Source organism: Poecilia reticulata, chromosome 10 (assembly GCF_904066995.2).
Source record: "Poecilia reticulata chromosome 10, P_reticulata-male-v2, whole genome shotgun sequence".
NCBI lineage: Eukaryota > Metazoa > Chordata > Actinopteri > Cyprinodontiformes > Poeciliidae > Poecilia > Poecilia reticulata.
The window spans coordinates 19699243-19716860 of NC_088839.1; the positions used below are offsets into that span (position 1 = coordinate 19699243).

General features: G+C 38.7%; 1 protein-coding gene and 1 long non-coding RNA gene across 2 annotated transcripts; one reads left to right on the top strand and one right to left on the bottom strand.

The window, feature by feature from the left end:
- Positions 1 to 2058: 2058 nt before the first annotated feature.
- scyl1 (SCY1-like, kinase-like 1) lies at positions 2059 to 13225 on the bottom strand. Its single transcript, XM_008420423.3, has 18 exons — positions 12993 to 13225; positions 12298 to 12438; positions 10767 to 10889; positions 10423 to 10649; positions 10258 to 10348; positions 9943 to 10098; positions 9580 to 9738; positions 9381 to 9488; positions 8952 to 9065; positions 8707 to 8862; positions 8430 to 8618; positions 8034 to 8109; positions 6947 to 7150; positions 5949 to 6091; positions 5785 to 5868; positions 5398 to 5706; positions 4184 to 4259; positions 2059 to 3269 (listed from the first exon to the last, which is right to left on the bottom strand). Exons 1-18 carry the CDS (start codon positions 13098 to 13100, stop codon positions 3145 to 3147), a joined length of 2589 nt encoding a protein of 862 aa, XP_008418645.2. The 5' UTR covers positions 13101 to 13225; the 3' UTR covers positions 2059 to 3144.
- Positions 13226 to 14757: 1532 nt separating this feature from the next.
- LOC145553186 (uncharacterized) lies at positions 14758 to 17077 on the top strand. Its single transcript, XR_014089455.1, has 2 exons — positions 14758 to 15005; positions 15957 to 17077. It is a non-coding gene; the product is annotated as an uncharacterized LOC145553186 (long non-coding RNA).
- The last annotated feature ends 541 nt before the right edge of the window (positions 17078 to 17618 follow it).

Genomic DNA, 17618 nt, shown 5'->3' on the forward strand with positions numbered 1-17618 from the left:
CTTCAGGCATGTACTTGTTTATTGTTAATAAACAAAAACATGTTAGAATGTTGGTAACCATTTTTTGTCAATAAGTATTACTGGGGAAAAATGAAGTTAAAGCTATTCTGTCAGGTTTTGTTTGAAAGTGTTTAAAAACTCTACACAGCCCTGAAAGTCACTTTATAAACAGATTTTATAACCCTGTGGAAATTTCACAGTAAATATCAATCTAATAAAGTGGGAAGTTGATTTTTAAGATCATTAATATCCTTCAAGAAATAAGATGACATCATAGAAACACAAGGAAGTCTCAAATTCATTTTAAATAACTTTGCTTATTTTTTCTTCTGTAAAAAGCCTCTTTTTTACATTGTGACTAATGTATGAGTAGGTTTTCTGAAACAGAGGAAGTAAGCTTCCAGCCTGCAGATGTATAAAAATAGTTGAGACTGTTCTTTATTTCAGAGCATAAACGTTTTAAAGAATGAAGTCTAAACATTTTTGAGTAATTGAGAGTTGTCACATGTCCTTTCTGCAATACACTCATGTAGAAAAAAGGTATAAAATGCCCCTGAAAAGGGGAACTAGGTCTCCAGTGAGAGGTTAAGCCAACTTAATGCAGAAAGAAGACCAGCAGAGGACCGGGCCCTGGAACCATGGAGAAGCAAAGACTCTGCACTGCTAGCGGGACAAGACCCATCGGCCCTCAGTCCTGGTTCCTGATTCGACTACTGCTCCTCACTCAGCCCAAAGATCTCAAAGCAAAGCAATTGCAACAAACTTGGAGGATGGACAAAGGTCACGGGGTGATTAAGATCTGAGTGTCTGGAAGACAACTAGTTCTACTTTTTCTATTCAAAAAGGATTTTGCTCTACAAAGACGAGACTCTGACCAAGGACATCAAAGCTTCCTGTTGCCAAGATCATCCAACACCTGGGTGTGAGTTGAACTGCTTCCCAAAGCCTCACTCCGTAACAGTGACACGTTATAGGGAAAGAGGTTAGGAAAGATTGAAGTGATTTTGATCATTCTAAATTTTTATTTTTGACTTATAATCATTGATAATTAACCTGTCATCATCCCTGCTAAAGCTTGCTTGGTAACACTTTATTTGAAGGGGTGTGCATAAGACTGACAGGACACTGTCATAAACATGACATAACACCTGTCATGAACATAAAGGAGTCTTTATGAATGTTTATGACAGTTGTCATGAAGTGTCAGGCGGTAAATAATGACACTTTCAATGCAAAGTTGCTATAAAAGTTGCATTGAAAGTCCGTTAAAAAAAACAACTTTGCATTAAATTATCATAATTTACAAAATCATGCAAAGTTGTCCTGTCAGTCTTATGCACACCTCTTCAAATAAAGTGTTACCGCTTGCTTAATAAAGATGCATTAAACTTCTATTGAGATTTGTGGTCATTCAAATTGAGTAATTTATTGTCTTCAGGTTCTTCTAATTGTTGTAAAATTCATGAGAATGGCTCTAGACATGTGGTGGCTTCAGATGTTCTTTAGTTTGGTAAAATAATGACCTTGGGGCTTGTTTCTAGCCACTAAACCCTATCTAGTCGATAACAAGTGCACGTTGTTGATAGAGAGAGAGCTACTGTTAACAAAAGCGGTTTTTGGAGTTACGTCATTAGGACTACTCAACTAATTGTTCCATTAGCTGAAAAAGGTCATAACTTTAGAAATATAGGTAGTTAAAGGCTAGATGTGTCTCTCTCGCTACCAGATTATCTCCATAACCCTGTTTAGAGTAGGACTCGGGGGTATTAGAGATTTTCCAGACCCATTAGATGGAGAGCTGGTCAGTAGTCAGTCCATAGGAGTTGTGAGGATTAGGGCGGGGCTGGCTATTGCACAATAACAAAATGAACACCACACTTTTCAGGTATTTATTCATAAAACATTTTAAAAACTGACTGATTCTTCTTCACGAAAACTGTTGTTACTTTTCCACTGTACTGTAAGTCAATGAACTGTTTAGTCTGACAAAACACTAAAACCACTTTGACAAATTAAAGCAAAGTCTGACTCTGTAAAAAACCAAATTGCACAGATGTATAACTTTTGAATATTTGTTTTTATTTTGGAATAGCACACATGCACCATGATTTGACCGGTGACCTTCTTCAGACCAAAACCACAGTTTCTTACAGATTAGCGCCTTGCAGTTGACTCTGTCCCTGGCTTCAAGGAATTTTAATCAGTACAAACCCTGACGTAACGTCACATCCAACAGAAACAGAAGATAAAAGGCTACAATGAAAGTATGAGTTAAAAACAGAGTGTGCTAAAGTTCAGAAGTTTAGGAGCCAAAGTGTTTGATGGGGAAGATTTTGGTTTTGGGAGTTTATCATTAGAGTAGATCTGCAGCCAAATAACAAGGCACAAACATGTACATTTCACCCTCACCAAACTACTACGGATGCCCTTTCCTTTTGTGTCTGCAGCGCCCCCTGCTGGAATCTTAAATCCTCCATCAGACGAGGAAAAATGTAAACAGTTTCTACTATAAATTAACATCTTTCTGCTTTTCTATTTGCTCAAGCTGATTCATTATCGGTCCAAGAAAGGCTTCACTGACATGCCTGCAGCCAGTCAGCTGTGCCCGCTCCCTCAGAGTAAATACAGAGCTATATGTGCAAAGTGAAGTCACAAATGTAATCTACTGTAATGGAGATTGTTGTTAGGCCACACAGGTGCATGCATGGACTGATTTTCAGTCTAAAATCTGGAACAGATGGACTAAAAACAGTCATATCCATGTGTGTGAATACAGAACCCACTGACAGACATTCAGTGAAACGTTACAGGACGTTCTGTATGTTATACGTATCTCTCTTAAAAAAAAAAAAAGAACACATGATGCACAGGGTATATACATTTACTGTACAACAGCAACTTTATGATTCATTTTGTTAATGCATCCTGCTTTAAGTCTCTTTGGATTTTCCATCAAATTTCTGTCTTTACCTTCACTTCCATCAGTCTTTTAAAGAGAAGAGACAGAAAATCCTCCTTCTTTTCAGCATCCAAGCCTTCTCTGTTAAAGGAACTGTTCACAGTTTTCTTTACTGGCTGCTAGTGGAAACTCTGTCCACTGCTGGGCTCCGGTCTCCGTGTGCCAGCCCTCCTGTTCGACCAGAATCAGTCCAGCTTGCGTGCTCCGAGTTTCAGAGGACCTTTAGCAGCTTTACGTTCTGCCCGCTTGGCCTCCAGCTCTTTCCTCCTTTCCTCTCGTTTCTTCTTCGACAGCTCCGCCTTGCTGAGATCTGGGCGACGAAAAGCAGACGAATGTCATACGAACGTTTTCATTTCTGGCCATTTAATATGAAGTCAGTGTGGAAAATTATGACTCGGATCTGTTAGATATTAAATCTGTTTTTAATTATAACTGATTCGGTGTTACAGATGTATAAGAAGCAGAATGAGATAATGACTTCATTAGTAATCACACTAATGTTTATTTAAAGATCTCTCTTGGATATAGTTTTACTGCAACATCGGCACAAAATGATCTGAAGGTACATATGGATTCAATAGAGGTCGAAGGTTGCTCTTAAAAAAAAATCACAAAAAAAACAAACTACTGCATTATTTTAGAAAGTATTTCTGAGTCATTTTGTTGGTTCTAAAAACAAAACCCAAATGTGAGCCAAATGTTTCTGATTTTTATTCCTAAAACATTGAAAATTGTGCCAGGCATCATTTACCTTCACAATTATGATCTACTTTATCACATAAAATCTCACTACATTGTGTTATAACTTGTGGCAATGTGAGAAAAACATGAAAATGTTTTAGGTTTGTTTTATAAGACATTTTGCTATTGCCAAGCTAAACTGAGCTGCTTTTATCTTAAACCTTGAAAACCTGAGATGAATTGCCTGCAACAAAAAAAAAACTATAAATATTTTACCTGGTTCCACAAAACCAATTTCAGGTTTCTAACTTAATCAGACAACAGAGTAAAAGTGATCTTAATTCTGCCTGATATCCTGAAATGTTAAGCAACCGTTCTGAAAATGTGTATTCATTTTAGTTGAAAAGTGACTCTAGATCTGAGACTGAGGAACCAAAGAGTTACATTACAGAAACAAAACATCCTGGATCACAAAGAAGGAAAGAACAGAACATTTTGATGACATGTTGAGTAAATAGATTAGGTTTGAGTTGAAGGACTCACTCTGGCCTCCTTCGACTGACTCCCAGCTCTCGGTGCCCCAGTCTCCGGTCGTCTCTGAGCTCCAGCCGTCTCCAGTCTGTTGACGACAGACAAAACAAATCATCAGTGAGCAGGAACTCCACTGAGCTGGGGTTTAAATTATTCAGCCAAAATTATTCTTAGTTAACACTTAAAGCAGCCATTATTGCTTAAATTAAACATATTTTCTTGCCTTGGTAGAAGATGCAGAACAACAAAAAGCAGACACAAACGAATCATTTTGGCTTAAATTCATTTTCACCTTATCTGTATCAGTCTAGTTTAATTTGTGAACAAGTTACATTGTAATTTTTTTTATATTTGCTTTCATCATATTTAGTAAAACATTCCAATTACTAATTTATAAAACCAATTAATTGCCCGGTTCTAGTGTGTGATTGTTCAATTTCAACACACTGAAGACTTTAGTCAGTGGGAAGGTGAAGAGAGCAATCAGTGACATTTCCTGGTCGGCTGTTTATGTCAGCATTACGGTATTTATGTCTAAATATCTCGTGTTACAACATGGACACAAACATAGAAAGAAGAGCCCAATGTATCTACAACTTCTTTTTTTTCCTTTTCATTTCAATAATACAGTAATTATGTAGCCTAGTTTCCGATTTAAATGAGCTACTGGATGTTTAATGCCATATTTGTAACAATGAGCTTAACAGTCCAACAACGAGGTAATATTTGAATAGTGAACTGACAATATCCAATAAAAATATATAAAAACATAAAGTAGCATGGCTACTTAATGTGTGACAAATGTGTATTAATCTAAGTTTTAAAACAAAAACAAGGACGTTGCTGAAAATGAGTTCTGAAAAAAAAGTTGCTGCAGCCAAAATTTAAAATCAAATCAAGTAAAGCAGGTTAGACATCATAAAACACGTTTCCAGGAGCCATACAGTGATAAAATCAGATGACCAAACGTGCTGGAACTCTGCTGGCGTTGCTAGGTAACAGGGCTGGGCTCTGCTGGGGTTGCTAGGTAACACCAAAGTGCCCTTTGATTGTGATTAAATTGCTCATTTTTCAAAAAATATCAGCTTGGAAGGTTTTTTTAAGCACTTAGGCTGTTTTTAGATCCAAATGAAAGTAGAAAAACATAAACCATCAGTGTTGAAGCTGAAAAACAGATTTAAACATCCAAGACACGCTCAATCTTTTTTTTCCTGTTGGGACCTCACCGTGGCAGCAGCCGTGTTTCTCTGGGACACGCTGGCGAACAGGTCGTTCTGCGTGGCGCCCTTCCCGGAGCTGCTGTCCCAGTTGTACTCGCTGGCGAGCCGGACGCCTTCAGGCAGCGGCAGGTTCTTACTGGCCGGCGTCACGTCTGCCTCCTCCTCCCCCCAGTCGTTGCCCCAGCCCTCCTCGCCCGCTGAACTCTGACCCTGGCCTTCCTTCTCATTGGACCAGCTGTCGTCGGCGTCCCAGCCGGAGCTGCTCCAGTCAGAGCTTTGCTTTTTCACCGCCATGGAGGCGGACGATCGTCCAGCCTACGTATCGACAGAAAACGCTGTAAAACAAGCACCATTGTTACCGTAGAAACAGCCCTCAGGATAAATGGTTCGTACTCCTCTATCGGTGGCTTTCTTTTTGGATGATGCAGCTCCAGACCAGTCGGTGTTCCAGTCATCAGTCTGAGCTTTTTCTGGTTCCTGGAGAAAAAGACTCAGTGATTCACAAACTCAAAACGTGCAGCTCCATGACAACGCACCGTCAGAAGTAATAAATGCACCTCTAAGCTACCCCAGTCCTCTTCATCGTCCCAGCGGTTTCCGATTTGCTCTTCATCGTTATCTGTGGCTTCAGGCGTCGGCGACTGGTTGGTACGATCAGAGGCACCGTGGTGAGACGAGGAGGAGAGTTGGGTTTTATCTTCTGCATCAGAGAACAGAATTTAATATCATCATGTCAGAAAAAATACACACAGGATTTATGCATATTTCCCACAGCAAAATTCAAGCACTTTTCAAACATTTTCAAGAAAAGTTCTCCAACTGAAAGCCAGTGGGAACTGACTTTCCCACTGGCACACTTTGGAAATAAAAAAATCAGTACAAAAGAACTGAAGAAGATAAAAGATTTATTAATAACATACTGTCATAATTTTCTATATTCTACTGCAATCTGAAATATAACATTTTACGTTTTAATCTGACTGATCCGAGAAAGTTACAAAAAAAAATAAAAAAAGTCCTTCCTAGGTTTTTTTTGGCATTTAGCAAGTAGAAATAATTTTGGTAATTTTAACTAACCCTAAAACAAGAGAAATTAAATTCAAACAGGGAGAAACAAAATGTGCCTTTTTATTATCTGTACATATCTGGTTTCAACTGCAAATAATGCTTTTCAAATGTAGCCTCACAAAACTCTGCAGTTTGAATATCAAACTCTTGCAAGGACTTTACACAGAACTCAAAACACTTTGCAAACCTTGAAATGTTGAACATATCATCATTTATTTGATTCTTCCTTACTTGTTCTTCATTGTTGTAATTGTTCAGCTGTTTTGTCTTTTTTAAATATTTTTGTATTTTATTCTCTTTGATGTTTTTATTTGTCTGACCAGAACTTCAGTCCTCTGTGTTTCTCTTAAAAGTGCTTTATAAATAAAACTGGATTGGACTGAAAACGACTCACTAAAATTCAATAACCTTGAAGGATTTCAATAAGAACCCTGTGCATAGAAAAGCTTAATTTCAATGTGATGCGGTTCATTAAAAAAAGCTGTACCTTTGCTTAAGGCCGACGCTCCATCAGTGGGGCTGGTGGGACTGGTGGCGCTGGACGGCCCGCTGCCCTCGGCTGCGGCGCTGCCCTCGCCTCCCGGGTTGTTGCGGATCAGCTTGGAGGTGAGTGAGGAGACGCCGGTGACGGCCCAGCCGGCCCAGCTGGACGAAGCTCCTGCAGGCTGAGCGCTCGATCCCACATCCTTCTCTGCAATCCAGAAATCAGAGATGCTTTTTCCCCTTTATATTATTTGATCGACAGATACATTAATATATTTACATTATTATTACTTCTGGTAAATATAAAGTCTTCCAGATCCTTTGAAGCTAATCTAGTCAGACTAACACACTTTTAAAAACTGAATATTGAAACTATCCCAACCCTAAAGTAAGTTCAGCTGCAACATCAACCTCTCAAAAATCTTAAAAATAAAAATAAGTCAAAAAAGACTTTTGGAGCAAACGTAGTTATGCTTTCTCAACATGTGAACCTGAACATCCATCAAATCAATAGAGGTGGTTGGAGTAGTCAAAGTTTTTACACAAGTGAGTAAAATGTAGCCGCACAAGAAATTACGAGAGGAGAAAAGTATTAACTATTAATTGTTTAATATTTAATAATTACATCATTAGATGGACCAAATATATATTATGTGGAAATATTTGGTATTTTGTAGATCAAAATAAAAATAATTAATGTAATAAAATAATTTTAAAAAATAACAAAATCAAGCAAAAGAGAAATATGTTTCCAAATCAGTTTGGTTGAATCAAAGCTGCATTTAAAATATTAAAAGGTCAAAGGTTGAATCAGTTCCATCTTTCCCAAAAACTGAGACTGTATGTAAACATAAAACATCTAAACACACTGAGCCAAATTCTCAAGTCATTACAGATACAGTTAGATCAGACATTAAAGACTTGCAGCATTTCTCTAAAACAAACCTTTGAAAAACCTCAATAACAAAAGAGAACTAGCCTGGCACCTTCGCAGTAAAGTGTAAAGGATGAAGGCCGACTCAAGACTTTTGCACAGCGGAGTACAGCAGTGACAGAAGTGGCTGTGCAGGTCAGAGCAGTTTGTTACGTACCGATCTCAGCCAGCTTGCTTGGATCCTCAGAAACCGTCTCCAGCTTGATGAGGAAGCTCTTGATGGCTTTGAACGCCTGACAGAAACAGAGACGAGTTGGCAAACCGTGATCAGAGACCGGATTAAAAATATGTTCAATTATTATTAATCTGGGATAAAACTGCTGGAACTGATGAAACAAGCTGTCAGAGCTGCTAATTAAAATGGTTCTAACAACTCATGCTGTTACTGTATTATTGTGCATCTTAGTGGAAATATAAAACATACCTTTGTTTTTGCTACAATAAGTGAATAAATAAGTTTTATTTCCAATAGATAAATCATAAATGCTGCTGATTACATAATAAATGAAGAGTAAATATCTTTCGGACCGGTTACAATAAACAACGGTCACACCTGCTCCCTGACGCCCTTATCGGGATCCACGGTGACGGTGCAGAGCGTGGGCAGGATGCGGGCGGCGATCTCTGTGACGCTGTAGTAGTTGTGTGTTGCTGCGAAGCCCAGCACGCCGGCTGAACGCGAGGCAGGAAACGGGTCTTTAGTGGCTCGAGAAAACGCAGAGACCAGGATTCTCTGCCGGGTCTGCGACGAAAAGCACGATCGAGATCGTCACGATTTGTTTTTTAAGTTTAAAGACAAAAAACATCCACGGCGTTTCGTGTTTTTTTACCCCGGCATTGAGGTAGGAGGCGATTTTGCCCAAGCACACGGTGGTGTTGCAGCGGATCGGGCCCTGCTCGTCTCTGGCCTGCAGTCGGGCGAAGTGACGCATGAGCTCCTGGTTCAGGTTGGTCTCGTTCAGTTTGGGCGCCAGCAGCAGCATCGACTGCAGCCGCCAGGAAGAGAAACGTGGAAGGTTAACGCCCGCAGGAGGCGTCGCTCCGGCTGCCATGTCTGATTCTGTAAACATCGTACCTTAACTGTCTGCTCTCTGATGGCGGGGTTGGTGTCCGTGAAGCCGTGGACGACGTGAGGGAAAATCTGGGAGTTAACCGCCGCCTCGTTCAGATACTGAATGAACTGCTCCATCTGAGGAACACAACAAAACTCAGCAAAGTGGATGAATAATCACATTTTACCTGCGATAATGTTTATTATTATTCACTAAACAGTATTCTGTCGCTAATAAATGTGCTTTTAATGTTTAAAAATTTACAGTGCAGTTCAGAAGTGCACATTCACTTCATTTTGGGTTCCTAACGAAACATCAAAACCTTTTCAATTTCACAAATTAGAAGATCGTCTTTGCTACAAATCCAGCTCCACCTGTTTGTGAAATCTAACTCAGGTGCTGCCTGGGGCTAAATGCCACGATTCAATCCAGTCGTCAGGAATGTGAAATACCTGCTGGAGAAGTCGTATCCTCATCGCTCGGTCTGTGGACGAAAACATCTTCACTATGACAGGAATGATTTTCTGTTGGTATTCTTCTGCTGACAAGAACTTCCCCACCTGAAACGCAGAAAGAGAGAAACGACGTTCATAGTGCGTTTTCTTTCTCTCACGGTGGAAATAATCAGGGTGATGAGAGATGAAAAGTTGCCTTGAAGAGCGGCGTGAGGATGACGGCGCCCGCGTTTCCGAACTCGAAGGCGGTGAGCAGCTGAGGGAGGACTTTATGTTTACAGAAGTCTTCAGGAAAAGAGTCTAGGTGATCATTCAGGTCCTGGAAGAACTGCTGCTTCTCAGCTGGATCCTTGATCTGGAGCGGATTGGAGAGATTTTCATCATTCTTAGGAATCACTAAATTAACACCAGAAATTCACCTCGAATAAATAAAATTCAAGAACAATTTACATTTTTGAAACTCTCTAACCAAACACACCCACGTATATCTCAGAGATCCGGTAAAACTAGAAAACGTATTAGTTTCAATCTGGCAGAGGGAAATATTGGATTCACTGACCTGGATCTCCTCCAGGAAGAGGTTGCTCTCCACGAAGCTGTTGCTGAGGAAACCTCCGGGAGCCCTGCAGTTCTGGAGGAAGCGGGCCGGGTTTGGTCGAGCCCGGGAATTCGCCCCGACCAGCTCACAGTAGTGGGGGACCAGCGACTTGGGAATCTATAGGAAAAAATATAAAAGACAAACAAGGAAAAATAACAAGAAAAAAAATTGGACAAAAAGTTCACAATATAGAAAATAGAAAATATAGAAAATTAATCACTTTTTTTAACTTCCGTGTTAGAGTTATAACTAGCTTAAAAAAAAAATCAAACTTACTTTTCCCAGAGATCGGAGAGATGACGTCCGAGGGAGGGGTCCGTTAAAAACCTCCCATATCAAACATCCCAGCCGCCACACCTCCCCCGCCCTGGATGACAAAAATAAAACCAAATCAATATCAATAATAAATAACACATCTCTTTGAAGCTTCTCTTTCCTCACCATTTCTCCCCACTGCTGTTGGACGCCTCCGGCGGGTCGTACTTCTCCATGTCCGGGTAAACAGCCTTCGGCGTGGGGAGGGAGACGCCGCTGGGGTCGCCCTGCTCGGGCGCCAGGTGGTCGAGGGCGCCGAGCTTCCACTCTCCGGCTCGATCCACGAAAACCGCCCAGATGCCCAGGTTGTTGTGGAGGAGGTGGCAGTCGTTGACCAGAAAACTCAGAGCTTTCTGAGAAGAAAAACGACAATAATAAAATGAAGTGAAAGGCGACTTTCGGCGCATAATGGACGATTCTGCTAAACTCAGGTTGGCCTGGTAGAATCTGATATTCTGTCAGATTCTTACCACAATCTGGTGGAGACCCCAGGAGATCTCCAGCTCTCCGGCGCCCCCCTTCTCTGCCTGGGCCTTCAGGTGAACTGAGAGAGGAGTCACCTGCTCAGTGACCACATATAGGCTCTTATCTGTCTGCAAAAATAAATAAATAAATAAATAAATAAATAAATAAATAAATAAAAACACATATAAAGATGGGGAAAGTTAAGTTATAAAATGACTGACCAATGTTTTTTAACATTATATGGCTGTAAAGCACCAGAGCTTTAGTTCTTCATAAGGCAACATATTGCTGTTCTGTTTTAAATACAGAACAACAAGTTGTTTAATTGGAAGAAAGATTGATGTGCAGATGGATGGATACATTTACAGTCGGGTGTAAGAATGAATCTTTAACACAGCAGGACAAAGAATATACTTTATGAAGCAGAAGTTTTTTCACTCTTATCCAGAAAAGGAAAATACTAAAATCACAATATGGTTCATGAACTTCTTTGTAACCTGCAGGAAAGAAAAATCATTGCTACTCTAATTTAGAAAGCCAGAAAAAGCTTTGGCATTGACAAACTGAAACCTTTTGAGTACTGTGTAACGCAGCTCATTTTGGAAGAACAGCAAGTTCTACATGAAAAGCCTGAAACGCGATATTGAAGTGGATGTCACTTTGAAACTTGTCTGAAAGACAAACATTGTTTACAGAGCAATCAGAACCTGAATGAGCTTCAGCTGCAGAAGTGCATTACAGGAGATTAACACGTTATAATGTAAAGAAAGTAAAAAAAGAAAAACATCCTAAATATTTTTCAGTCTTTAACCACCTGGATTGTCTAAGATTCAATACCTGCACATTGAAATCCTAACAGACTTCCTACATATTTCTAAACTCTAAAGTATTCTTTTTAAGTACCAATACAAAAGTTCACTATGAACTTAAAGCAAATTTTACTCAAATTTCAAATTTATGATTTAAATTTGAAATCAACAAAAATGCGGCATGTTAGGTATCAGAAGACCGTTAAACAAACAGACAGGAAGAATGGATGAAAAGATGGACGAGCAAAAGGACGACAAGACAGGAGCAGGACATATAGATTTAGGAAGTGGGTCAGCAAATGGATGAAGGCAGGAGTAGATGGATGGATAAAAGACAAGCAGAATTGATAAATAAATGGAAGGATGGATAAACAAATGGATCACTGAACTTAGATAATGGGAGAGGAAAGGAAGTAAAAAAGTAACATACTGGCAGACAGTTTCTTCCACACTTATCTAATTTTTTATATGCTGTTATATATTTCCTGAGTGTGTAATAAAGCCACTGATAACAACAGGATACGCCATCTAATTAAAACTGGTAGGTGATAAATAAGATATCTAGTTGCTGTTCGGGAAGGATCTAGGATCTTGCTTCTAAGATGACAGGACAAACAGTAAATGATAACTTACCTCTCTCTGAACAAAAAGCATGCACATAAAAAGCATAAGTCACACATCCGAATATCTGAGGCAAACAGAGTCTAAAAACATTTAAATCACACACCTCTAGTCCATCTACATATGTCAGAATGTTAGGATGGCGCAGGGTCTTCATCCTCTTGAAGGCAGCCTTGGCTAGCTGGGTCTGCTGCTCTGTTCCCTGAGCCACCTCGTAGACAAACACCGACACAGGATCTCCTGATGTCTGCAGGAAGTGGGCAACCATTAATTCACATCTATATAGCTTAAGGATGAAATGCTGACACTGAATGAATGTGATCATTATTGAGGCTGATAGAAGAAGGAAGTTGGTGTCCAGCTGTCATCTGACCCTGCGGTAAAAATCATGACAGAGAAAGGATGGTTTCAGCTTCTCGGTGATAATAATCACAGCAGCGGGGTCCACACTGTTGGCAATCTGAAACGTGACCTTTTTTTAACGCGATAAAGACAAGGGCTTCAGCCGCAGTTTTAAACAGGAGCAATTAAATGGAATAAAACAGGGTGACGTGGCGAGATGTACGTGTCTCTGCAGGAGTAAACACCGAGCGCTAGCTACACACACTTCGACAGAGAACAGAAAATCAGAACAATAAACCTGTACTGGGACTTAACGGATAAAACAACTTCTGAGAATACGCCAATTCTCCTTGTCAAGACGTCAAACTCCAACGTATCCTGCTTGTTTATGAAAGGCATTCATAAACAAGCTAACGCTAACCGTTAGCGGAGGATCCGCAACGATCCGCCGCTACTTACCTTTCTTTTTCCCCGATGCAGAGTCCATATTCCCGACTTCTCCGGGCTTTCCGGGAGAATTTCATAAGCGAAGTCTTTGACAGGATCCCTGGCAAAAAAGGACCACATTTCCCCCCGCTTCTCAACCTCATCAAAAACTCACAGAAACACAGCGACAGACCTGTACAAACTGCAGCCAGAGACGGCTAGCTGCTGTGGCTAATACTGACCCGAAATGGAACGGCTGAAAAATAACTCCGCGAGAACTTTGATTTCTGCACATTAGTTCCGGGATTCAGTTCAGGTCTCATCTCGAAAACAGAACCTATCAAAAACAAGTAAAAAAACAAACAAACAAACAAACAAACAAACAAAAAAACAAACAAAAAAACAAAACAAAAAAACAAAAAAAACCAAATATATACAGGGTTTCCTTCAGAAAACTTACTAAGCCGGGGCATCGAGGTGGTCCACCGGCGGTCCACCGTGTTTTTGTATTAAAATATGTTAAGTTGACAGGAAATGTAAAAGTATTACTGTGTAATTATATGTTACAGGAAAGGATCTTCGGTGAAATGCTATTTAAACCCACAACTAGTCTAAAAACAACAAATTTGAACTTCTGTTTAATCCAAATTGAGTCAGGGGCTCCATCAGGCCCTCTCGGGTTTCAGGAGCCCCATAAACACTAATATTTTAAAACAGACCACAGATACATAAATGTAACACTTGTTTATTGAGATTATCAATGCTGTTAAATTTTATTCAATTGTTTAGGCATACATAAATTAAATGATTTTAAATTGTTTAACATTTAAATACAAGATTTTAAGGAGCTGGCAAGTTTACTTTGTAAAACTTCAAAGAACAATATTCATAGTTAGATTGTTTTGTTACCATAGCAACAATCTAATGCTGTAAATTTAATCTTTGAATTTACAATACAAATTAGTAAACTGCGATTATGACTTGTTGCTTTTTAGGCTGGCCAATTACACTACTCCCTTCTCCCATATTTCACTAAATCTAACACAGAAGCTGTTAGAGGTGCTGATGTTTTTAGGGGCCCCTAAATCAAATTCTGCTCAAGGCCTCATACAGCCTTGGACCGGCCCTGCATGATGAGGTAATCTGCTGCACTGCGCAGAGATGCGCAACAAACGTGAGATTTAATTCAATGCTGCTAATGTGGCTTGAGTAGGTCTTCCATTTCGTGCCTGTTGAGTTTTTAATAAGCGCCACAAAGACTATTCTGGTTGGTTGAATTTATGGGACGAGTTTCTCAGATCTCCGTGCGGCCGCGCGCGTTAACGCGATTATTAATAAGTGACCAATGTGGTAGATTAGCTACTGCAACTATTAGCTCATTAAACACCTGATGTACTGATGATCTGTCAAAGTTGGTGTTTAAGTCGCCTTTTATTTTCTAACTGAACTGAAACAGAATTCCACACCACATCTACATGTTTCATTCCCTCTCCCTCCATATTTTTTTCTTAATTACCTTTCTCCTGACCTGTTTATCAAGTGATAGTGTGGCAAAGTATTGCATCCTTTTGTCTTTTATCAGGCATACATTTAAAATTTGTGTGTGTATATATATATATATATATATATATATATATATATATATATATATATATATATATATATACACTGCTAAAAAAAATAAAGGGAACACTTTAACATTTAAGTGAACACTGAAGTGTTCCCTTTATTTTTTTGAGCAGTATATATATATATCTATATAGATATATATTTTTATTTTTTATTTTTTTCAGGGGTGAAAGTAAGGGGGTAAGGCAGGGTACTGCGTACCCCTAAAAGATTTAGCAGGGGTACGTAGTACCTGCAAGAGAAGGAAGCGGCTGTCTGCAGCTGTGCAGCCGCGAGTGCACCCACTAATTAACCGTGACTGCAGGCACGTGCTCGGAGTCGCGGTTTAAGCAGAGAGGTAATGAAATACAACAGACACTGACAGGCCTCTGCGTCTGCCTTTCTCTGAAGAACTACTGAGCCGGAGGAGACAGCCAGGTGAGGAGAAACTGCTCTTATCTACCGATCCATTATTTCTATCAGACAGACAGTAGGCTGTTGTTGTTGCGCTATTAGCTAGCTGATATCTAACGACTTTGCTAGCAAAGCAAGATAACTAAAAGCTTCTTCCCTGTATTTTTAATGATATCAGTCATTCTTCAGTATCGCTTATGCAGTAAGGGCACATCGCCCGTCCAAAACCGATCATCTCCATAATGGATGTACTGTATGTCAGATCTTCTAATTTCCTTTGCTGCATAATGTACATTTCATTTATTCTGGCGTTAGGTAAATGTATCTTGAAGGAAAATAACACTTAAATAAAAGTCCAAGAAGGATATTCATTTAGAACTAAAAATAACTCACTGTGAATTACCATGATAGAGATAAAGTGTGTAATTAATGAAGGGGAAGAAACTCAATCCAGACTTTAAGTTTAGGGTCTGGTTCGCAGAGTATGAAGTTAAATTTTTTTTCCCAATTATTCAATGGAGGAAAAAAACTAACCTCAGTTAAATAAAATAAAATTGTAATCAAAAGTTTTGTAATTGTAATGATTCCTTTTTTAAGAAACAAATCATTTTGTTTAAAAAACCTTTTTTTTTTTAAATTAAATAAATTTTTGTCTTGTGAACTTAAAAAGTTATTTGCCAAACGTAAACTTTTATTTTCACACATCAGAAATCTTTTGTGATTTTGGGCCCTGCTCAAGACGTCATATGAGAGAATCACAAGCAAAACTTTTGAGTCATACAAAAACTTAGAATATCAAGAAAAGATTTCTGACATGCACAAATAAGTTTGTTTTGCAAAAATAAAAAATTCACTTTATGAGACAAATGTGTGGTTTAAATGTTTAAAAAAAGTTTTTTAAGCATAACTCAGCAGGCTTTTCTCATGGTGACATGCATTAACAATTCAATTTTTGCTTTTTTCTTTTTTCTGCAGTTCCACCTTAAAGTTTGATTCATCTCTGCTTTCCTGAATGGACCGTCTTCATCTCCACTGCAGCAAACAGGCAGCTTTTTTTATAGATTACAGTACATTAAAAGGTTGCATTGTGCCCTTGTTTATATTTTTAATACTATAATTCTGTAAAGACAAAATATGTCTGGTGGTCTAGCTCTGATTTACAAATCTTGCTAAATTGCGGGTTTGAATATTGCAATACTTTCCTATAACACAATAGACCTGCAGAAAGAAATTACTAATAAAATATCTTACATATGCGTATAGAGATTTTTGTTAGCTTTGATTGTATATCTCACAATTTTGTAATTTATCATTGTTTATTAAACTCTTAAAGCTGTGTGGCTTTGTTAATATTTTGTCCTAGAATGCGGTTAGATGTGCCCTTTTTTTTGAGCACCTGCCCCTTTAGTTGTCTCTGCACGGCCCTGCATACAGGTTTAATATTAAAAAAGTAAGGAGATAGTGACAGTTGAAGCTTTCCTTGTTTTCCATGGTTGAATTTACTTCAAAACCAATTGATGTCACTTCCATTAAATGGTGTTTATGAAATTTTAGACTTTTTGAAGGCAAAAAGGAAACATCCTAACAGGGTGGAAAGTTAGTACTGGGACATAATATGAAGAAAATATCAAATAAGAAAAATAGTTTCAACACATTCAAATGCATATTAAAATAAGGTTTAGTCCAGTTAATCAACTTATTCAAGCAAAACATTATATATATATATATATAAAATGTGTGGGGGATCAGTTGCTGAGGACTTTGGATCAAGGAACCCCCCACCCCCTTCCATTAAAATATAAGTATTATCTGTTCCTATAAATGTTTTGTTTTATTAAAAAGCACTGTTTTATTGTCCATGTTTAGCGGAATATTCACGTGTATGTTGGTAGCTATTTGGACTGAGTGAAACAAGTTTGGACAGTGATCAGTTTGTAACGGGCGCTTAGGGCAGCCTCAGGTCAGAAGGGTCCTAAGGTTCGAAGAAGAAGAAAAAGAAGAGAAGATGGTGAATGTAACCGTTATAGTGTAACACACGGATCGATGAACGTGTTTTGTATGTTCAGAAAAAAGGAAGTAAAGGAAATTTACAACCACTGCATGTCTTGACACCACTTTTGTTCGAGTGTGCAACATATATATATATTATAGTTTAAACTTCATGAGGGAGTCTATTACACTGCACTGTGGACACAATGAAATTAAGCATGTCGGTCAACAAAAAGGTGTGTAAAGAACAAAATAATATTTAAAAGGCATTTCATTTATATTTGAATAATGGCAAACATCTAAATGTATAATTAAAATACTTTGTTGTAAATATTTGGGAGATTTTACAAAAAATAATTGTTAGCAAAACACGGGGACATGGAACGTTGCAGCAAAAAAAAAAAAGAATCACACAGGAACCACCAAAGGAAACAGTTAAACTATTTTAATTTTGGTTTAGCTAGTTTAGTGTTTTTTTTTCCTGTTTAACACTTGGAGATTAAGGAAAGTTGTTTGCAATCTGCAGCTTTTCCACAAGATGGCTCCTGATCCTTACACATGTTTTTTTTCCCCTCTCCGCTGAATTAATATGGTTTTCCCTATTGAAAGCTATCATAGCGTATAAATGTTTAAAAGTCTGTCTTCAAG

Excerpts from the sequence above, each read along its gene's own strand:
- scyl1 (XM_008420423.3), bottom strand. The coding sequence starts at position 13,100 with ATGTGGTCCTTTTTTGCCAGGGATCCTGTCAAAGACTTCGCTTATGAA. Across the intron at positions 12,439-12,992 it reads TGCATCGGGGAAAAAGAAAG|ACATCAGGAGATCCTGTGTC; the intron begins GTAAGTAGCGGC and ends CACTTCCTGCAG. Across the intron at positions 6,092-6,946 it reads AGCGTCGGCCTTAAGCAAAG|AAGATAAAACCCAACTCTCC; the intron begins GTACAGCTTTTT and ends TCTCTGATGCAG.